We start from the raw sequence: 22012 nt of genomic DNA on the forward strand, positions 1-22012 counted from the left end.
CGGCTCCGGGGCCGGTTCCGCGGCCCGGGGGCGGCTCCCGGGGCCGCGGCCGGGGCTGTTGTTTCCGGTTCTGGTTCCGGTTCCGGCTCCGGTTCCGGCTCCGGTTCCGGCTCCGGTTCCGGCTCCGGTTCGGGCCGGTCCGGCCGCGGCGGCGGCGGCCGTGAGGGGAGGGGGCGTGGTCAGCCGTGAGGGGAGGGGGCGTGGTCAGCCGTGAGGGGAGGGGGCGTGGTCGGCCGTGAAGGGACAGAGGGCGTGGTCAGCCGTGAGGGGAGGAGGCGTGGTCAGACCGTGAAGGGACAGAGGGCGTGGCCAGGCCGTGAGGGGAGGGGGTGTGGTCAGGAGAGGGTGTGGTCAAACCACAGACAGGGCGTGGTCAATGTGGGTGTGGTCGCGGAGAAGGGCGTGGTCAATGCAAATATGAATATGGGTGTGGCGGTGCTGCGGACGGGGCGTGGTCAATGTGGGCGTGGTTGCGGCCACCGCGCCCCTTCCGCCAAGCCGCGCCCACTCGTCGAGGCCACGCCCACGGACCCCAGAGACCCCCAGAGACCCCCAGAGACCCCCCCACCCCCCCATAGAGCCCACAGCCTCCCTGCAGCCCCCATAACCCCCTAAGACCCCTATGGCCCCCCAAAGCCCCTCAAAGACCCCCCCCCAGACCCCCCCCAAGACCTCCATCCCCTATAGACCCCCAACAGGACCCCCAGACCCCCTATAGACCCCCATCGACCCCCAAACCCCCTCAAAGACCCCCCCAGACCCCCTATAGACCCCCATCCACTAAAGACCCCCCCCAGACCCCCTATAGACCCCCAACAGACCCCCAAAGCCCCTCAAAGACCCCCATCCCCTATAGACTCCCAGCAGGACCCCCAAACCCCCTCAAAACCCCCCCAGACCCCCCATAGCCCCCCAAAGACCCCCAAAACCCCTCAAAGACCCCCCCAGACCCCCCCCAAGACCCCCATCCCCTATAGACCCCCAACAGGACCCCCAGACCCCCATAGCCCCCAAAGACGCCCAAAGCCCCTCAAAGACCCCCCCAGACCCCCCCCAAGACCCCCATCCCCTATAGACCCCCAACAGGACCCCCAGACCCCCTATAGACCCCCATCGACCCCAAACCCCCTCAAAGACCCCCCCAGACCCCCTATAGACCCCCATCCCCTATAGCCCCCCAACAGGACCCCCAAACCCCCTCAAAACCCCCCCAGACCCCCCCCAAGACCCCCAAACCCCTCGAAGACCCCTCAGACCCCCTATAGACCCCCATCCACTAAAGACCCCCCAAAGACCCCCAAAGCCCCTCAAAGACCCCCCCAGACCCCCCATAGCCCCCCCGAGACCCCCCAAACCCCCTATAGACCCCCTATAGCCCCCCCAAAACCCCCCCAAAGACCCCTCACAACCCCCCCATGACCCTTTATAGCCCCCCCATCCCCTATAGACCCCCAAAACCCCTAAAGCCCCCCCCAAAACACCCCAAAGACCCCCCCGGACCCCCCCATAGCCCCCCCATAACCCCCTAAGACCCCCAAAAGCCCCCCCATCCCCTATGGACCCCCTATAGCCCCCCCAAACCCCCTCAAAGACCCCCCCCAAACCCCCATAGCCCCCCCCAAACCCCCTCAAAGACCCCCCAAACCCCCTCAAAGACCCCCCAAACCCCCCCGAGCCCCCTCCCCAAATCACCCCGAGCCATTGCCCGGCAGTTCCTTCTTTATTTTGGGGGCTTTTCCCCCATTTTTTCGATTTTGGGGGGGGGGGTTTGTTTTTGCGGTTTTTTTGCTCCACGTGGTTTTGGCGGTTTTTCATCGGGGGGGGGGGGGGATGGAGGGGGGGGTCACACGTGGGGGAGGGGTCACACGAGGTGGGGGAGGGGAGAGGGCTCGGCTGCCGGTTTGGGGGCCCTTTGGACCAATTTTTCCGCTTCTTTTCCCAAAAAAAAAGGGATTTGGGGAAGGGGGGGCACCGCACACATTGGGGGGGGGCTACAAAGCTACGACACAGCGCGGGGGGGGGGGGAGTGGGGAGGGGACCCCCCCATGGGGAGGGGATTTGGGGGATTTTTAGGGTGGGGACCCCCCCGCGAAGGGGGTGGGGGGTGTAGACCCCCCCCGTGGGGAGGGGATTTGGGGGTGGGGGGGGGATGTGGGGGGGATTTGGGGTTCAGACCCCCCCCCGCGGAGGAGGTGGGGGAGGGGGGCTTTGGGGGGGGTTCGGGGGAGGTTTTGGGGTGCAGACCCCCCCATGGGGAAGGTGAGGGGGGGTTTGGGGTGCGGGGGGGGGGGCCCGGGGGGGTTTTGAGGTGCAGGGGGGGGGTCGGGGTGCTGACCCCCCCCCCGGTCGGCTCGTGTGAGGTTGCCAAGGCCGCGCCGTGAGATGCATTCAGAAATTGGGGGGGGGGGGGGGCGGGGTGGGACCCCCACCCCAAAAAAAAAAACCCCGAGATTTTTTGGGGGGAGGGGGGGGCTCGGAGGAGTGAAGGAGAATGGGGGGGGGGGTCTAAAATCTGGGGGGGGGGCAAAATCCCCCCCTTGCCCCCCCTAATTTTGGTCTGCAGAGCCCCCCCCATGCCCAGACCCCCCCCCCCCCAAAATCCAGCGCGAGGGGGGGGGGGATTTTTTTGGCTGAGTCCAACGGGGGGGTCCCCACCAGCCCCCCCCCCTGTGAGGTGTTTTGGGGGGGGGGTCCTGTGCCCCTCCACCCCCCAAAAAAACCCCCCCAAATTGGGGGGGGCACTTAAGGGACCCCCCCCTTTGGCAGTGAAGGGGGTGGGGGGGCCCTTAAATGAGGGGGGGTCTGGGGGTCCCCCTTTGATTTGGGGGTTCCCAGGGCCATGGGGGGGTCCCGCTGTGACATTGGGGGGGGGTCCCCAGGATCATGGGGGTCCTGCTACGTCATGGGGGGGTCCCCAGTGCTGGTGGGGTGGGGGGGTCCCACCATGACACTGGGGGGGGGGGGGGAGAAGACCCCACTGCCACGGGGGGGTCCCACCGTGATATTGAGGGGGTCCCCAGAGCTGTGGGGGTCCCACTGTGACACGGGGGGGTCCCACTGTGACATTGGGGATCCCACTGTGACATTGGGGGGGTCCCCAAAGCTGGGGGGGTCCCACTGTGACATTGGGGGGGGGTCCCACTGTGACACTGGGGGGGTCCCACTGTGACACTGGAGGGTCCCACTATGACATTGAGGGGGGGTCCCACTGTGACATTGAGGGGGGGTCCCACTGTGACATTGGGGGGTCCCACTGTGACATTGGGGGTCCCACTGTGACACTGGGGGGTCCCACTGTGACATTGAGGGGGGGTCCCACTGTGACATTGGGGGGGTCCCCAAAGCTGGGGGGGTCCCACTGTGACATTGGGGGGGGGTCCCACTGTGACACTGGGGGGTCCCACTGTGACATTGGGGGTCCCACTGTGACACTGGGGGGGTCCCACTGCGACACTGAGGCGTCCCCACCGCCATGGCGGCCCCGCCACGCCCTCAGCACGTCCCCGTGGCCGTGGGGACACCCCCGGTGCCACCCCTGGGTGTCCCCCGGGGCGGGGGCGGGGGTCGCGGTCAGTCGAGCGGGGCGGCGGCCGAGGGGCTGGCGGGGCCGGAGCTGCCGGCGGCCGCGCCGCGGGTGCCGCTGTACTGGCCGATGAAGGAGCCGTCCTCGTTGAACTGCACGTCGGCGCTGCCGCCGTAGCCGGCCAGGCTGTCGTCACTGCCCAGCGCCGCGCCCGCCGCGCCCAGAGAGCGGCCGGAGCTGCCCGACGCCTTCTCCTCGCCGTCGCTGGGGACAGCGGTGTCGCCGATCAATGACCGGCCAATGACCGGCCAATGACCGACCAATGACCAATGACCGACCAATGACCAATGACCAACCAATGACTGACCAATGACCAATGACTGACCAATGACCAATGACCAATGACTGACCAATGACCAATGACCGGCCAATGACCGACCAATGACCAACCAATGACCAATGACCAACCAATGACCGACCAATGACCAATGACTGACCAATGACCAATGACCAATGACTGACCAATGACCAATGACCGGCCAATGACCGACCAATGACTGACCAATGACCAATGACTGACCAATGACCAATGACCGGCCAATGACCGACCAATGACCAACCAATGACCAATGACTGACCAATGACCAATGACCGACCAATGACCGACCAATGACCAATCAATGACCAATGACCAACCAATGACCCAAACAATGACCAACCAATGTCCAATCAATGATCAACGACCGACCAATGACCCAACCAATGACCCAACCAACACCCAACCACTGACCCAATCAATGACCAATGACCGACCAATGACCAATGACCAACCAATGACCAATCAATGACCGACCAATGACCAATGACCAATGACCAATCAATGACCAATGACCAACCAATGACCAATGACCAACCAATGACCCAAACAATGACCAACCAATGATCAATGACCGACCAATGACCAATGACCAATGACCAATCAATGACCAACCAATGATCAATGACCGGCCAATGACCAATCAATGACCGACCAATGACCGACCAATGACTGACCAATGACCAATGACCGACCAATGACCAATCAATGACCAATCAATGACTGACGAATGACCAATGACCAACCAATGACCAATGACTGACCAATGACCAATCAATGACTGACCAATGACCAATGACCAACCAATGACCCAACCAATGACCCAACCAATGACCCCATCAATGACCAACCAATGACCCAACCAACACCCAACCACTGACCCGATCAATGACCAATAACCCAATGACCCAATCGATGCCCCAACCAATGACCAACCATTGATCCAATGATCAACCATTGACCCAACCACTGACTCAACCAACGACCAACCATTGACCCAACCATTGACCCATCCAATGACCCAACCACTGAACAACCACTGACCCAACCGTTGACCCAACAGTTGACTCAACCAACGCCCATTGACCCAACCAATGGCCAACCATTGATCAACACCCAACCATTGACCCATCCAATGACCCAACCACTGACTCAACCAACACCCAACCATTGACCAACCCCCAACCACTGACCCATCCAATGACCCAACCATTGACCCAACCACTGACCAACCAACACCCAACCAATGACGAACCATTGACCAACCCCCAACCATTGACCAACCCCCAACCATTGACACATCCAATGACCCAACCATTGACCCATCCATTGACCAACCCCCAAACACTGACCCAACCACTGACCCAACCATTGACCCAACCATTGACCAACACCCAACCATTGACCCAACCATTGACCAACACCCAACCAATGACCCAACCATTGACCAACACCCAACCATTGACCCAACCATTGACCAACACCCAACCATTGACCCAACCATTGACCAACACCCAACCATTGACCAACCATTGACCAACACCCAACCATTGACCAACCATTGACCAACCCCCAAACACTGACCCAACCATTGACCCAACCATTGATCAACACCCAACCATTGACCCAACCATTGATCAACACCCAACCCATGACCAACCCCCAACCACTGACCCGTCCTATGTCCCTCACAAACGCTGTGAGGGGGCTATGTGGTGGGGGGGAGGGGAATGACATGGATGAGGACCCCTCCCCCACCCCCCCGGGACCCCCATTGCCCCCCCAGGGACCCAACCCCCCCCCAGGGGACTGGGGACCCCCCATGGGTGCAAGGACCCCCCCCAGACCCCCCTTACCTCTCCAGGGACCTGCGTTAGCCCAGGGCAATTAGCAGCGAGCGATTAATGAGAGAGGGGCAATTAGCATTGGGTGAGGAGGGTGATTAATTAATGAGGGGGACGGTTAATGAGCGGGTAATTAGTGGGGGGGGGCAGATCACATGCTACTCTGCCCATCGCGACAAACCCCGCCCCTCCACAAAACCACGCCCACTCTCCATCAGACCACACTCGTTTACACGAAGCCACGCCCATTTTGTGTGAACCACGCCCATTTAAAAACAGACCACGCCCATTTGCCCGCAGGCCACGCCCCTTTCTCACCGGTACTCCCCGAAGGTCTCGTCCTTCATGGGCCGCGCCTCCGAGTCCACCTGCGTGTCCTCCTTGTCCTTCACTGGGGGGGCACCGCTGCGCTCAGGGGGGGCCTCGGCACCCCCGGGACCCCCCCCAATTCCCTCAGACCTTGGGGACCCCTCCCCAATTCCCTCAGACCTTGGGGACCCCTCCCCCAGTTCCCAGAACCGCCCCTTCCCCCCAAAAAATACGGAGCCCACATCTTGGTCCCGCCCCTCCCCCTCCCCACGCTTCCCGTTGTGCCCCCCCCAAAATTCCCCCACCAGCCTTGGGAACCCCCCCGACCCTTCCCCAAATTAGGAACCCCCTCCCCAATCCTTGGGGACCCCCCAGACCCTTCCCCAAATTAAGAACCCCTTCCCCAAACCCCCAAAATCCCCCTAAAATCCCCCAAATTCCACCTCCAACCCCCCCTTCCCCACCCTTTGCGACCCCCAACCCCTCCCCACCCTCAGCGCCCCCTCCCCACACTCCAAATCCCCCTCCCCAAACCACTTCCCAAAATTCTAAACCCCCTCCCCACCCTCCAAATCCCCCTCCCCACACTCCAAACCACCCTCCCCAAACCCCCCTCCCCAAATTCCAAACCCCCTCCTCAAATTCCAAACCCCCCTCCCCACACTCCAAATCCCCCTCCTCAAATTCCAAACCCCCTCCCCAAATTCCAAACCCCCCTCCCCACACCCCAAACCCCCCTCCCCAAACCCCAAATCCCCCTCCCCACACCCCAAACCACCCTCCCCAAACCCCAAATCCCCCTCCCCAAATTCCAAACCCCCCCCCCACCCCCCAAACCCCCCTCCCCAAACCCCAAATCCCCCTCCCAAATTCCAAACCCCCCTCCCCACCCCCTAAACCCCCCTCCCCAAACCCCAAACCCCCCTCCCCACCCTCAAGACCCCCCTCCCCCCCCTTTCCAAAAACCAAAACCTCCACCAAAAAAATCCCCTGCGGAGCCTCCGCGGAGGCTCCTCCTGCTCGGGGGGGATTTGGGGGCGCCGGGGGGTCCCGGGGGGGGCCGGGGGGCTCCGGGCTCACCCGAATACTTGCCCCCCTTGCTGCGTTTGATGAAGCAGAGGATGAGGAGGAGGAGGAGCAGCAGCACCGCGGCGCTCACGAAGCCGATGAACCAACCCTCGGTGGCGAAGCCGCCCGCGGGGCGCGGCAGCACTGCCGGGGCAGGGGGGGCAAAAATCTCATTTTGGGGACCCCCCCGGGGATTTTCGGGGAGCCCCTCGGGGAGTTCGGGGCATCCGCGAGGAATTTAGCGCAACCGCGCAGAGTTTTGGGGACCCCCAGGGGTTTTAGGATGCTCCGAGGGGTTTTGGGGACCCCCCCCCACCCCACCCCGGGGATTTTGGGGACCCCCCACCCGGGATTCTGGGGATTCCCTGGGGATTTTGGGGAGCCCCTCGGGGATTTTGGGGCACCCCCGAGGAGTTTAGGGCGTTCCTGAAGGGTTTTAGGGTGCTCTCGAGCAGTTTTGGGGAGCCCCCCCGGGAATTTTGGGGACCCTCAGGGAATTTTGGGGACCCTCAGGGGGTTTTGGGAACCCCCGCAGGATCTCAGGGCTCTCTAGGGGGATCAGGGCTGGAGTTTGGGGTGATTCTGGGGCTTTTTAGGGGTGATTTTGGGGTGATTTGGAGTGACTTTGGGGGGATTTTGGGCTGGATTTTGGGCTGAATTTTGAGGCGATTTGGGGATTTTTAGGGGTGATTTTGGGCTGGATTTTTGGGTGATTTGGGGGCGATTTTGGGGGGCGGTTCGGAGTGATTTTGAGGGTTTTGGGGGGGTTTTCGGGGTCATTTGGGGTTTTTTTTTGGGTTATTTTCGGGGTTTTTCGGGGCTCACTGGTGCCGTTGGTGTGCACCTCGCTCTCCCAGAACGCCACGCGCTCCCCGGGGCTGGATTTTGGGTGGGATTTGGGGTTTTTTGGAGGTGATTTTGGGTTTTTTTCTGGGTGATTTTGGGGTTTTTTTGGGGTTATTTTCGGGGTTTTTCGGGGCTCACTGGTGCCGTTGGTGTGCACCTCGCTCTCCCAGAACGCCACGCGCTCCCCGGGGCTGGATTTTGGGCTGGATTTGGGGTTTTTCGGGGTGATTTTGGGGGGTTTTTTGGAGGTGATTTTGGGGTTTTTTGGAGGTGATTTTGGGGTTTTTGGGGGTGATTTCGGGGTTTTTCGGGGCTCACTGGTGCCGTTGGTGTGCACCTCGCTCTCCCAGAACGCCACGCGCTCCCCGGAGTGGTTCCGCCCCACGAACTGGACCCGGTACGAGGTCCCGGGCCGGAGGTCCCCGAGCCGGTACCGGCCCAGGGAGGAGTTGGCCCGGCCCGAGGAGCGCCAGGGCTCCTCCGCTGCGGGGTGGGCGGGGGTCGTGGGGGGCGGGGAGACCCCCAAAACCCCCCCCAGAATCCCCGCGGACCCCCCGCACCTCGAACCCCTTTTATTTCCCGGCACCGTTCGGTCCCAAAATACCCAAAAATTGCCCCAAATCCCCCGTGAGACCCCCCCCCAAATCCCCTCCCAGTCCCTCCCAGTGCCCCCAAATCCCCTCCCAGTGCCCCCAAATCCCCTCCCAGTCCCTCCCAGTCCCTCCCAGTGTCCCCAAATCCCCTCCCAGTGCCCCCAAATCCCCTCCCAGTTCCTCCCAGTGTCCCCAAATCCCCTCCCAGTTCCTCCCAGTGCCTCCAAATCCCCTCCCAGTTCCTTCCAGTCCTTCCCAGTCCCCCCCAAATCCCCTCCCAGTCCCTCCCAGCGTCCCCAAACCCCCTCCCAGTTCCCTCCCAGTCACCCCAAATCCCCTCCCAGTCCCTCCCAGTTCCTCCCAGTCCCTCCCAGTGCCCCCAAATCCCCTCCAGTTCCTCCCAGTCCCTCCCAGTCACCCCAAATCCCCTCCCAGTCCCTCCCAGTCCCTCCCAGTGCCCCCAAATCCCCTCCCAGTTCCTCCCAGTCCCTCCCAGTCACCCCAAATCCCCTCCCAGTCCCTCCCAGTGCCCCCAAATCCCCTCCCAGTCCCTCCCAGTCCCTCCCAGTGCCCCCAAATCCCCTCCCAGTTCCTCCCAGTCCCTCCCAGTGCCCCCAAATCCCCTCCCAGTCCCTCCAGTGCCCCCAAATCCCCTCCCAGTGCCCCCAAATCCCCTCCCAGTCCCTCCCAGTGCCCCCAAATCCCCTCCCAGTGTCCCCAAATCCCCTCCCAGTTCCTCCCAGTCCCTCCCAGTGTCCCCAAATCCCCTCCCAGTGTCCCCAAATCCCCTCCCAGTGTCCCCAAATCCCCTCCCAGTTCCTTCCAGTCCTTCCCAGTCCCCCCCAAATCCCCTCCCAGTCCCTCCCAGCGTCCCCAAACCCCCTCCCAGTTCCCTCCCAGTGCCCCAAAATCCCCTCCCAGTTCCCTCCCAGTGTCCCCAAATCCCCTCCCAGTGTCCCCAAATCCCCTCCCAGTTCCTCCCAGTCCCTCCCAGTCACCCCAAATCCCCTCCCAGTTCCTCCCAGTCCCTCCCAGTGCCCCCAAATCCCCTCCCAGTCCCTCCCAGTCCCTTACTGGTTTTGCTCATGTACTCGACCTCGAACTCGATGTTGGCCTGGGGCTGGGCCAGGGTCCAGCGCAGCACCGTGAAATCCTCGCCCACCTCCCCAAACCCGACCGTGCCCAGCACCGGCAGCACTGGGGGGGGCACGGGGGGGGGGTCACCCCAAAATCCCAACCCCCCCAAAACCCCTCCCCCATCCCTGGGGACCCCCCCCGACCTCGCCATTTTGGGGGTCTCAAGGTGTCCCCTCCCCCGTTATTTCCAGATCCCCCCGTGGTAATTTTGGGGCCGCCCCGGCAGTTTTGGGGTCCCCCCCTTTCATTTTTCGGGATCCTCCCCCGCTAATTTCGGGGTCCCCCCCCCTTGCAGTTTTTGGGATCCCGCTCGGGCAGTTTTGGGGTCCCCGAGGTGATTTCAGCCCCCCACCCGGCAATTCCGGATCCCCCCCATTTTCAGGCAGATTTTGGGGTGCTCCCCGCGGTTTTGGGGTCGGTTTTTGGGGTGTCCCCCGCTGTTTCTTGGGGTCCTCCCGCAGTTTTTGGGCTCAGTTTTTGGGGTCCCCCTCACCGATTTTGGGCTCAGTTTTTTGGGGTCCTCCTCGCGGTTTTTGGGCTCAGTTTTGGGGTGCCCCCCGCGGTTTTTGGGGCCGGTTTTTGGGCTCCGTTTTTGGGGTCTCCCCGCGGTTTTGGGGCCGGTTTTTGGGCTCAGTTTTTGGGGTGCCCCCCGCGGTTTTTGGGCTCAGGTTTTGGGGTGCCCCCCGCGGTTTTGGGGCCGGTTTTTGGGGTTCCCCCTGCGGTTTTTGGGGCCGGTTTTTGGGCTCAGGTTTTGGGGTGTCCCCCGCGGTTTTTGGGGTTCCCCCCGCGGTTTTTGGGGCCGGTTTTTGAGCTCAGTTTTTGGGGTGCCTCCCGCGGTTTTTGGGCTCAGGTTTTGGGGTGTCCCCCGCGGTTTTTGGGGTACCCCCCGCGGTTTTTGGGGCCGGTTTTTGGGGTGCGCACCGGGCTCGGGGGCGAGGCTGCCGAGGCGCACCAGGGGCGCGCCGGGGCCGTGCCGGGTGCGCGCGCGGAGCTCGAGCCGGTACCGCCCGCGCGGCTCCAGCCGGGCCAGGGTCGTGTTCAGGGTCCCGGGCGGGAAGGAGATCTCGTACGGGAACCCCTCCTCGGTCTGGTTCTCTGCGGGGGAAGGGTCAGCGATGCGAGGGAACCCCAAAAAAAACCAGCCCGGAATGGTCCGAAACAGCCCCGAGTTACCCTAAAAAATAACTCCGGAATAGCCCGGAACAGCCCTGAATTAATCCCAAAAACCCACCCGGAACGGCCCAAAACAGCCCCGAATTAACCCTAAAAAACCCACCTGGAATAGCCCAAAACAGCCCTGAATTAATTTAAAAAATAACCCCGGAATAGCCCAAAACAGCCCTGAATTAATCCCAAAAACCCACCTGGAACGGCCCAAAACAGCCCTAAATTAACCCAAAAAACCCACCTGGAATAGCCCAAAACAGCCCTGAATTAATCCCAAAAACCCACCCGGAATGGCCCAAAACAGTCCCGAATTAACTTTAAAAATAACCCCAGAATAGCCCGAAACAGCCCCGAGTTACCCTAAAAAATCCACCTGGAATAGCCCAAAACAGCCCTGAATTAACTTAAAGAATAACCCCGGAATAGCCCAAAACAGCCCTGAATTAATCCCAAAAACCCACCTGGAACGGCCCAAAACAGCCCTAAATTAACCTCAAAAATAACCCCGGAATAGCCCAAAACAGACCCGAATTAACTTTAAAAACCCACCTGGAATGGCCCAAAACAACCCTAAATGAAACTAAAAAATAACCCCAGAATAGCCCGAAACAGCCCGGAATTAACCTAAAAAAACCCCAGCACAGAATGGCCCGAAACAGCCCTAAATTACCCTAAAAAATAACCCCGGAATGGCCCAAAACAGACCCGAATTAACCTAAAAAACCCACCTGGAATGGCCCGAAACAGCCCTAAATTACCCTAAAAAATAACCCCGGAATGGCTCCCCGTGCCCCCTTCATCTCTCCCAGTGCTCCCAGTGCTCCCAGTGCCCCCCAAACCCCGTCCCAGTGCCCCCAGTGATGCCACAGTCCCCTCCCAGTGCTCCCAGTGCCCTCGGAACCTGCTCCCAGTGCTCCCAGTGCTCCCAGCGCTCCCAGTGCTCCCAGCGCTCCCAGTGCTCCCAGTGCCCTCGGAACCAGCTCCCAGCGCTCCCAGTGCTCCCAGTGCTCCCAGTGCTCCCAGTGCTCCCAGTGCTCCCAGTGCCCTCGGAACCTGCTCCCAGTGCTCCCAGTGCTCCCAGTGCTCCCAGTGCTCCCAGTGCCCTCGGAACCGGCTCCCAGTGCTCCCAGCGCTCCCAGTGCTCCCAGTGCTCCCAGTGCTCCCAGTGCCCTCGGAACCGGCTCCCAGTGCTCCCAGCGCTCCCAGTGCTCCCAGTGCTCCCAGTGCTCCCAGTGCTCCCAGTGCTCCCAGTGCTCCCAGAGCCCCCTCCCGCCACTCCCAGTGCTCCCAGTGCCCTCGGAACCTGCTCCCAGTGCTCCCAGTGCTCCCAGTGCCCCCAGAACCCGGTTCCAGTGCCCCCAGTTCCCCCTCCCATTTTTCCCAGTGCTCCCAGTGCCTCAGAACCTGCTCCCAGTGCTCCCAGTGCTCCCAGTGCCCTCGGAACCTGCTCCCAGTGCTCCCAGTGCTCCCAGTGCCCCCAGAACCCGGTTCCAGTGCCCCCAGTTCCCCCTCCCATTTTTCCCAGTGCTCCCAGTGCCTCAGAACCTGCTCCCAGTGCTCCCAGTGCCCCCGCGCCCCCTCCCACAGCTCCCAGTGCTCCCAGTGCCCCCTCCCACAGCTCCCAGTGCTCCCAGTGCCCCCTCGCGCCGCTCCCAGTGCTCCCAGTGCCCTCCCATCTCTCCCAGTGCTCCCAGTGCCCCCTCCTATCTCTCCCAGTGCCCCCACCCGCCGCTCCCAGTGCTCCCAGTGCCCCCTCCCATCTCTCCCATCTCTCCCAGTGCTCCCAGTGCTCCCAGTGCCCCCTCGCGCCGCTCCCAGTGCTCCCAGTGCTCCCAGTGCCCCCTCCCATCTCTCCCATCTCTCCCAGTGCTCCCAGTGCCCCCTCCCGCCGCTCCCAGTGCTCCCAGTGCTCCCAGTGCCCCCTCCCATCTCTCCCATCTCTCCCAGTGCTCCCAGTGCCCCCTCCCGCCGCTCCCAGTGCTCCCAGTGCCCCCTCCCATCTCTCCCAGTGCTCCCAGTGCCCCCTCCCATCTCTCCCAGTGCCCCCACCCGCTGCTCCCAGTGCTCCCAGTGCTCCCAGTGCTCCCAGTACGCACGCAGCCGGTACTGGAGCACGTAGCCGGTCAGGACGCCGTTGGGGTGGCGCGGCCGCCGCCACTCGAGGCCCAGCGCGGAGTCCCCGAGGCGCTCCACGCGCAGCTCCTCGGGGGGGCCCGGCACTGGGGGGGCTCGGGTCAGGGACCCCCGAAATCCCCCAAATACCCCCCAAAATCCCCCCAAAATCCCCCCAAAATCCCCCCAAAATCTCCTCAAATCGGCACTGGGGGGGCTCGGGTCAGGGACCCCCGAAATGCACCCAAATATCCCCCAAAATCCCCCCAAAATCCCCCCAAATCGGGACTGGGGGGGCTCGGGTCAGGGACCCCCGAAATCCCCCAAATCCCCCCAAAACCCCCCAAATCGGCACTGGGGGGGCTCGGGTCAGGGACCCCCGAAATCCCCCAAATACCCCCCAAAATCCCCCCAAAATCCCCCCAAAATCCCCCCAAAATCTCCTCAAATCAGCACTGGGGGGGCTCGGGTCAGGGACCCCCGAAATACACCCAAATATCCTCCAAAATCCCCCCAAAATCCCCCCAAAATCCCCCCAAAATCCCCCCAAATCGGCACTGGGGGGGCTCGGGTCAGGGACCCCCGAAAAACACCCAAATACCCCCCAAATACCCCCCAAAATCCCCCCAAAATCCCCCCAAATCGGCACTGGGGGGGTTCGGGTCAGGGACCCCCCCAAATCCACCCAAATACCCCCCCAAAATCCCCCAAATCGGCACTGGGGGTGACTATTTCACTTTTTGGGGTCCCGATTTCCCTTTTTTGGGCTCGGGGGGGGATTTTAAAATCCCGATTTCCCCTTTTGGGGTCCCGATTTCCCCTTTTGGGGTCCCGGGTGGTATTTCAGGGTGACTATTTCACTTTTTGGGGTCCCGATTTCCATTTTTGGGGTCGGGGGCAGATTTTAAAATCCCGATTTCCCCTTTTGGGGTCCTGATTTCCATTTTTTGGGCTCGGGGGGGGGGGGATTTTAAAATCCCGATTTCCATTTTTGGGGTCCCGATTTCCATTTTTGGGGTCCCAATTTCCCTTTTTTCGGCTCGGGGGGGGGATTTTAAAATCCCGATTTCCCTTTATGGGCTCGGGGGGGATTTTAAAATCCCGATTTCCATTTTTTGGGTTCGGGGGGGGGGGGGATTTTAAAATCCCGATTTCCCCTTTTGGGGTCCCGATTTCCCTTTTTGGGGTCCCGATTTCCCTTTTTGGGGTCCCGATTTCCATTTTTTGGGCTCGGGGGGGGATTTTAAAATCCCGATTTCCCCTTTTGGGGTCCCAATTTCCCTTTTTGGGGTCCCGATTTCCCTTTTTGGGGTCCCGATTTCCCTTTTTGGGTCCCGATTTCCATTTTTTGGGCTCGGGGGGCGATTTTAAAATCCCGATTTCCCTTTTTGGGGTCCCGATTTCCCTTTTTGGGGTCCCGATTTCCATTTTTGGGGTCCCGATTTCCCTTTTTTGGGTACGGGGGGGGCAGATTTTAAAATCCCGATTTCCCTTTTTTGGGGTCCCAATTTCCCTTTTTGGGGTCCCGATTTCCCTTTTTGGGGTCCCGATTTCCCCTTTTGGGGTCCCGATTTCCATTTTTGGGGTCCCGATTTCTCTTTTTTGGGCTCGGGGGAGATTTAAAGATCCCGATTTCCCTTTTTGGGGTCCCAATTTCCCTTTTTGGGGTCCCGATTTCCCTTTTTTGGGCTCGGGGGGCGATTTTAAAATCCCGATTTCCCTTTTTTGGGCTCGGGGGAGATTTAAAGATCCCGATTTCCCTTTTTGGGGTCCCGATTTCCATTTTTGGGGTCCCGATTTCCCTTTTTGGGTCCCGATTTCCATTTTTGGGGTCCCGATTTCCCTTTTTGGGGTCCCGATTTCCATTTTTGGGGTCCCGATTTCCCTTTTTTGGGCTCGGGGGGGATTTTAAAATCCCGATTTCCCCTTTTGGGGTCCCAATTTCCCTTTTTGGGGTCCCGATTTCCCTTTTTGGGGTCCCAATTTCCCTTTTTTCGGCTCGGGGGGGGGATTTTAAAATTCCGATTTCCCTTTTATGGGCTCGGGGGGGATTTTAAAATCCCGATTTCCCCTTTTGGGGTCCCGATTTCCCTTTTTGGGGTCCCGATTTCCCTTTTTGGGGTCCCGATTTCCCTTTTTGGGTCCCGATTTCCATTTTTTGGGCTCGGGGGGCGATTTTAAAATCCCGATTTCCCTTTTTGGGGTCCCGATTTCCCTTTTTGGGGTCCCGATTTCCATTTTTGGGGTCCCGATTTCCCTTTTTTGGGTACGGGGGGGCAGATTTTAAAATCCCGATTTCCCTTTTTTGGGGTCCCAATTTCCCTTTTTGGGGTCCCGATTTCCCTTTTTGGGGTCCCGATTTCCCCTTTTGGGGTCCCGATTTCCATTTTTGGGGTCCCGATTTCTCTTTTTTGGGCTCGGGGGAGATTTAAAGATCCCGATTTCCCTTTTTGGGGTCCCGATTTCCCTTTTTTGGGCTCGGGGGGCGATTTTAAAATCCCGATTTCCCTTTTTTGGGCTCGGGGGAGATTTAAAGATCCCGATTTCCCTTTTTGGGGTCCCGATTTCCCTTTTTTGGGTACGGGGGGGGATTTTAAAATCCCGATTTCCCTTTTTGGGGTCCCGATTTCCCATTTTTTGGGTCCCGATTTCCATTTTTGGGGTCCCGATTTCCCTTTTTGGGGTCCCGATTTCCCCTTTTTGGGCTCGGGGGGGTCTCACCTCCCTCGGGGGTGTGGAAGCGGATCTCGGCGCTGGGGGGTCCCGCCCCCCGCCCGTTGAACACCAGCACCTGCAGGCGGTAGCGGCTCCAGGGGTGCAGCCCCCCCAAAATCGCCCCGCTGGCATCGCCCGGCACCGTCAGCACCCCCGGCTGGGGAGGGGGCTCGGGGGTCCCGGGGGGGGGGGCCTGGCGCCGGGAGCGCTCCCCCACCCACCCCTCGCGCCAGTACAGCACCTGCGGGGTGAGGAGGGGGCGTCAGGACCCCCAAAATACCCCAAAGTCAACCCAAAAATGCCCCCAAAACACACCCCAAAATGGCCCTAAAGTTCCCCCCCAAACCTCCCCCAAAATTGCCCCAAAACCAACCCAAAAATGCCCAAAAACCTCCCCCAAAAATGCCCAAAAACCCACCCAAAAATGCCCCAAAACCTCCTCCAAAAATGCCCCAAAACCTCCTCCAAAAATGCCCAAAAACCCACCCAAAAATGCCCCAAAACCCACCCAAAAATGCCCCAAAACCCACCCAAAAATGCCCCAAAATCCACCCAAAAATGTCCCAAAACCCACCCAAAAATGCCCCAAAACCAACCCAAAAATGCCCAAAAACCTCCCCCAAAAATGCCCAAAAACCTCCCCCAAAAATGCCCCAAAACCCACCCAAAAATGCCCAAAAACCTCCCCCAAAAATGCCCCAAAACCCACCCAAAAATGCCCAAAAACCTCCCCCAAAAATGCCCCAAAACCCACCCAAAAATGCCCCAAAATCCACCCAAAAATGCCCCAAAACCAACCCAAAAATGCATAAAAATTCCAGCCCCAGCCCAGAGCCCCCCCAAAATGCCCCAAATCTTCCCCTCCACATTCCCAGGAATTCCGGGTCGGGATTTGGGAATTCCCGGCGGGATTTTGGGGATTCCCGTTGGGATTTTGGGGATTCCGGGTGGGATTTTGAGAATTCCTGTTGGGATTTTGGGAATTACAGGCCGGATTTAGGGAATTCCGGCCGGGATTTTGGGGATTCCCGCTGGGATTTTGGGAATTCTGGGCGGGATTTTGAGAATTCCGGGTTGGATTTTGGGGTTTCCCTGCAGGATTTTAGGAATTCCCGTTGGGATTTTGGGAATTCCGGGCTGGATTTTAGGAATTCCCGTTGGGATTTTGGGAATTCCGGGCTGGGTTTTGGGAATTCCGGGCGGGATTTGGGAATTCCGGGTGGGATTTTGGGAATTCCGGGCTGAATTTTAGGAATTCCTGTTGGGATTTTGGGAATTCCGGGCTGGATTTTGGGAATTCCGGGCTGGATTTTGGGAATTCCTGTTGGGATTTTGGGAATTCCGGGCCGGATTTAGGGAATTCCGGCCGGGATTTTGGGGATTCCCGGCGGGATTTTAGGAATTCCCGGCTGGATTTTGAGAATTCTAATTGGGATTTTGGGAATTCCGGGCGGGATTTTGGGAATTCCGGGTGGGATTTGGGAATCCCGGGCCGGATTTTAGGAATTCCGGGCGGGATTTTGAGATTTCCGGGCAGGGTTTTGGGGATTCCCGTTGGGATTTCGGGGATTCCCGATGGGATTTGGGGAATTCTGGGGGGTCCTCACCCGGTAGCCCCTGAGGTGGCCCCGCAGGTCACGCACGGCCCCGCCCAGGCTCCAGGTGACGCGGACGCTGGTGCTGTTCAGGATCTCCACCCCCACATTTTCGGGGTACACCAGGGGCACTGGGGGGGGGTCGGGGGGGGCTCAGGACCCCCCCAAAGAGAGGGAACCCCCCCCCTCAAAATCCCCCCCAAATCAGAGCGCTGTGACCCCCCCAAAAGGGGGATTCGACCCCAAAATGCAGCCCCGGGTTTGGGGTCAAGCCCAGATTTGGGGTCCCCCCAACCCGGTTGACCCGAAATTCCCAAAGTCGGGGTCCCCCCCCACCTTGGATCTCCCGAAATTCCCAAAGTTGGGGTCCCCCCCCACCTTGGATCTCCCGAAATTCCCAAATTTGGAGTCCCCCCCACCTTGGCCTCTCCCACACCCCAAATTTGGGGTCTCCCCCATTTGTCCCCCACCACTACCGATTTGGGATTTCCCCCATTTCTCCCCAAAATCGCCCAGATTTGGGCTGTTCCACGACCCCCAATTTAGGGTCTCCAACCACCCCCAGATTTGGGGTCTCCCACCACCCCAAATTTGGATTTTCCCCATTTCTCCCCCAAATCCTCCAGATTTGGGGTCTCTCAGCACCCCAAATTTGGGATTTCCCACCACCCCCAGATCTGGGGTCTCCCACTACCCCAAATTCGGGACTCCCCCCATTTCTCCCCCAGCACCCCCAGATTTGGGCTCTCCCACCACCCCAAATTCGGGACTCCCCCCATTTCTCCCCCACCACCCCAAATTCGGGACTCCCCCCATTTCTCCCCCAGCCCCCCCAGATTTGGGCTCTCCCCGTTGCCCCCCCGGCACATTTGGGGTCCCCCCGGACTCACGGTCCTCCCCGGAGTAGCCGATGACCACGGGGGGCTCGGGGCCCTTGCCGGCCTCGTTGAGCGCCTGCACGCGGATCTCGTAGGGGCTGAAAGTTGGGGTGTCCCGGACCACCAGGGGGGGGTCCCCGACAGTGGCCTCGGCCCAGCGGCCCCGGCCCGGCTCCAGCGGCCGCCACTGCACCCGGTACCGGAGCTCGGGGGCGTTCCAGTCCCCGGGGGGCAGCGGCTGGGGAGGGGGGAGACCCCAAAAATCAGCCCTGAACCCCCAAAAATCAGCCCTGAACCCCAAAAATCAGCCCCAAATCCTAAATCCACCCCAAATCCTAAATCCAGCCCAAACCCCACCCCGGTCACTGCACCCGGTACCGGAGCTCGGGGGCGTTCCAGTCCCCGGGGGGCAGCGGCTGGGGAGGGGGAACCCCAAAAATCAGCCCTGAACCCCCAAAAATCAGCCCTGAACCCCCCAAAAATCAGCCAAGAACTCCCAAATCAGCCCTGAACCCCCAAAAATCAGCCCTGAACCCCAAAAATCAGCCTCAAATCCTAAATCCACCCCAAATCCTAAATCCAGCCCAAACCCCACCCCGGTCACTGCACCCGGTACCGGAGCTCGGGGGCGTTCCAGTCCCCGGGGGGCAGCGGCTGGGGAGGGGGGAACCCCAAAAATCAGCCCTGAACCCCCAAAATCAGCCCTGAACCCCCAAAAATCAGCCCCAAATCCTAAATCCACCCCAAATCCTAAATCCAGCCCAAACCCCACCCCGGTCACTGCACCCGGTACCGGAGCTCAGGGGCGTTCCAGTCCCCGGGGGGCAGCGGCTGGGGAGGGGGGGCCCCAAAAATCAGCCCTGAACCCCCAAAAATCAGCCCTGAACCCCAAAAATCAGCCCCAAATCCCGGTCACTGCACCCGGTACCGGAGCTCGGGGGCGTTCCAGTCCCCGGGGGGCAGCGGCTGGGCAGGGGGGGACCCCAAAAATCAGCCCTGAACCCCCAAAATCAGCCCTGAACCCCCCAAAAATCAGCCCTGAACCCCCAAAAATCAGCCCTGAACCCCAAAAATCAGCCCCAAATCCCGGTCACTGCACCCGGTACCGGAGCTCGGGGGCGTTCCAGTCCCCGGGGGGCAGCGGCTGGGGAGGGGGGACCCCAAAAATCAGCCCTGAACCCCCAAAAATCAGCCCTGAACCCCCCAAAATCAGCCCTGAACCCCAAAAGTCAGCCTGAACCCCAAAAATCAGCCCTGAACCCCCCAAAAATCAGCCCAACCCCAGAACCCCCAAAACTTCCCCAAAACCACCCCCAGACCCCACAAAACCCCTCCGAGACCCCCAAACCCACCCAGGACCCCCAAATCTCCACCCAGGACCCTGCAAAATCCCCCAAGGACCCCCCAAATCCCTCCAGGACCCCCCCAGGACCCCCCAAATCCCTCCAGGACCCCCCCAGGACCCCCCAAATCCCTCCAGGACCCCCCCAGGACCCCCAAACCCCCCCCAAATCCACTCCAAACCCCCCAAATCCCCCCCCGGTCCCCCCAAATCCCCCCCAAATTCCCCAGGACCCCCCAAATCCCACCCAAATCCACTCCAAGCCCCCCAAAATCCCCCAGGATTCCCCAAATCCCCCCAGGACCCCCCAACCCCCCCCCCAAATTCCCCCCAAACCCCCCCAGGACCCCCAAACCCCCCCCAGGACCCCCAAACCCCCCCAAATCCACTCCAAACCCCCCAAATCCCCCCAAAATCCCCCCAGGACCCCCAAATCCCCCCAGGACCCCCCAACCCCCCCCCAAATTCCCCCCAAACCCCCCCAGGACCCCCAAAATCCCCCCAGGACCCCCAAATCCCCCCCAAATCCACTCCAAGCCCCCCAAAATCCCCCAGGATCCCCCAAATCCCCCCAGGACCCCCCAACCCCCCCCAAATTCCCCCCAAACCCCCCCAGGACCCCCAAAATCCCCCCAGGACCCTCCAAATCCCCCCCAAATCCCTCCAGGATCCGCTCAGATCCCCCCAGGACTCCCAAAACCCCCCCAGGACCCCCCCAAATCCACTCCAAGTCCCCCCAGATCCCCCCAGGACCCCCAAAATCCCCCCCAGGACCCCAGACCCCCGTACCTGCCAGGTGATCACCAGGTTGTTGGTCTCGTTCCCCTCCCCCTTCACCCCCATCGGGTATCGCTCGGGGGCTGCGGGGGGAGAGGGTCAGGGACCCCAAAAATCCCCCGGGACCCCCAAAAAATCCCCCAGGGACCCCCCAAAAAATCCCCCCGGGACCCCCCAAAATTCCCAGGGACCCCCCCCCAAAAAAATCCCCCAGGGATACCCCAAAAAATCCCCAAAGAAAAATCCCAAGATCCCCCCAAAAAATCCCCCAGGGATACCCCAAAAAAATCCCCCGGGACCCCCCAAAAAAATCCCCCAGGGATACCCCAAAAAATCCCCAAAGAAAAATCCCAAGATCCCCCCCAAAAATCCCCAGGGATCCCCCAAAATCCCAGGGACCCCCAAAAAATCCCAAGGGATACCCCAAAAAATCCCCCAGGGACCCCCCCAAAAAAATCCCCCAGGGATACCCCAAAAAATCCCCAAAGAAAAATCCCAAGATCCCCCCAAAAAATCCCCCAGGGATACCCCAAAAAAATCCCCCGGGACCCCTCAAAATTCCCAGGGACCCCCCCAAAAAAATCCCCCGGGACCCCCCAAAATTCCCAGGGACCCCCAAAAAATCCCAAGGGATACCCCAAAAAATCCCCCAGGGACCCCCCCAAAAAAATCCCCCAGGGATACCCCAAAAAAATCCCCCAGGGATACCCCAAAAAATCCCCCAGGGATACCCCAAAAAATCCCCAAAGAAAAATCCCAAGATCCCCCCCAAAAATCCCCAGGGACCCCCAAAATTCCCAAGGACCCCCCACAAAAAATCCCCCGGGATATTTGGGGTATTTAATGGGGATTTTGGGGTGATTTAAGGGGATTTTTTTTAGGATTTAGGACATTTTTGGGTTCTTTGGGCCATTTTTGGGTGTTTCGGGCTGGCTCACCTGTTGGGATTTTGAGGTATTTAATGGGATTTGGAGATATTTAATGGGATTTGGAGATATTTAATGGGATTTGGAGGTATTTAACGGGATTTTTTGGGTTCTTTGGGCCATTTTTGGGTTCTTTTTGACACCCCGGGCTGGCTCACCTGTTGGGATTTTGAGATATTCAATGGGATTTGGAGATATTTAATGGGATTTTGAGATATTTAATGGGATTTGGAGGTATTTAATGGGATTTTTGGGTTCTTTGGGCCATTTTTGGGTCATTTTTTGGTGTCCTGGGCTGGCTCACCTGTTGGGATTTTGAGATATTTAATGGGATTTGGAGGTATTTAATGGGATTTGGAGGTATTTAATGGGATTTGGAGGTATTTAATGGGATTTGGAGGTATTTAACGGGATTTTTTTGGGGATTTTGGCCATTTTTGGGTTCTTTGGGCCAATTTTGGGTTATTTTTTGATGTCCTGGGCTGGCTCACCTGTTGGGATTTTGAGGTATTTAATGGGATTTTGAGGTATTTAATGGGATTTGGAGGTATTTAATGGGATTTTTTTGGGATTTTGGCCATTTTTGGGTTCTTTGGGCCATTTTTGGGTTCTTTTTGACGCCCCGGGCTGGCTCACCTGCTGGGATTTTGAGGTATTTAATGGGATTTGGAGATAGTTAACGGGATTTGGAGATATTTAATGGGATTTGGAGATATTTAATGGGATTTGGAGATATTTAATGGGATTTTGAGGTATTTAATGGGATTTGGAGATATTTAATGGGATTTTGAGGTATTTAATGGG

The 22012-nt window shown here is 59.6% G+C and overlaps 1 protein-coding gene across 1 annotated transcript in view; it reads right to left on the reverse strand.

Annotated features, from left to right (window-relative positions):
* Positions 1–1710: 1710 nt before the first annotated feature.
* The window catches only part of L1CAM (L1 cell adhesion molecule), a 52382-nt gene continuing 32080 nt past the window's right edge, over positions 1711–22012 (reverse strand). Inside the window, exons 18-29 of the mRNA XM_053968172.1 lie at positions 20295–20365; positions 18176–18401; positions 17298–17416; positions 15697–15931; positions 12960–13082; positions 10618–10791; positions 9634–9756; positions 8285–8449; positions 7133–7264; positions 6062–6134; positions 3234–3787; positions 1711–3163 (exon numbers count right to left, since the gene is read on the reverse strand). Coding sequence (XP_053824147.1) covers positions 3571–3787; positions 6062–6134; positions 7133–7264; positions 8285–8449; positions 9634–9756; positions 10618–10791; positions 12960–13082; positions 15697–15931; positions 17298–17416; positions 18176–18401; positions 20295–20365 — 1658 coding nt within the window. The 3' untranslated portion in view covers positions 1711–3163; positions 3234–3570. The remainder of the gene's footprint in view (positions 3164–3233; positions 3788–6061; positions 6135–7132; positions 7265–8284; positions 8450–9633; positions 9757–10617; positions 10792–12959; positions 13083–15696; positions 15932–17297; positions 17417–18175; positions 18402–20294; positions 20366–22012) is intronic.

Source organism: Vidua chalybeata, chromosome 32 (assembly GCF_026979565.1).
Source record: "Vidua chalybeata isolate OUT-0048 chromosome 32, bVidCha1 merged haplotype, whole genome shotgun sequence".
Lineage (NCBI taxonomy): Eukaryota > Metazoa > Chordata > Aves > Passeriformes > Viduidae > Vidua > Vidua chalybeata.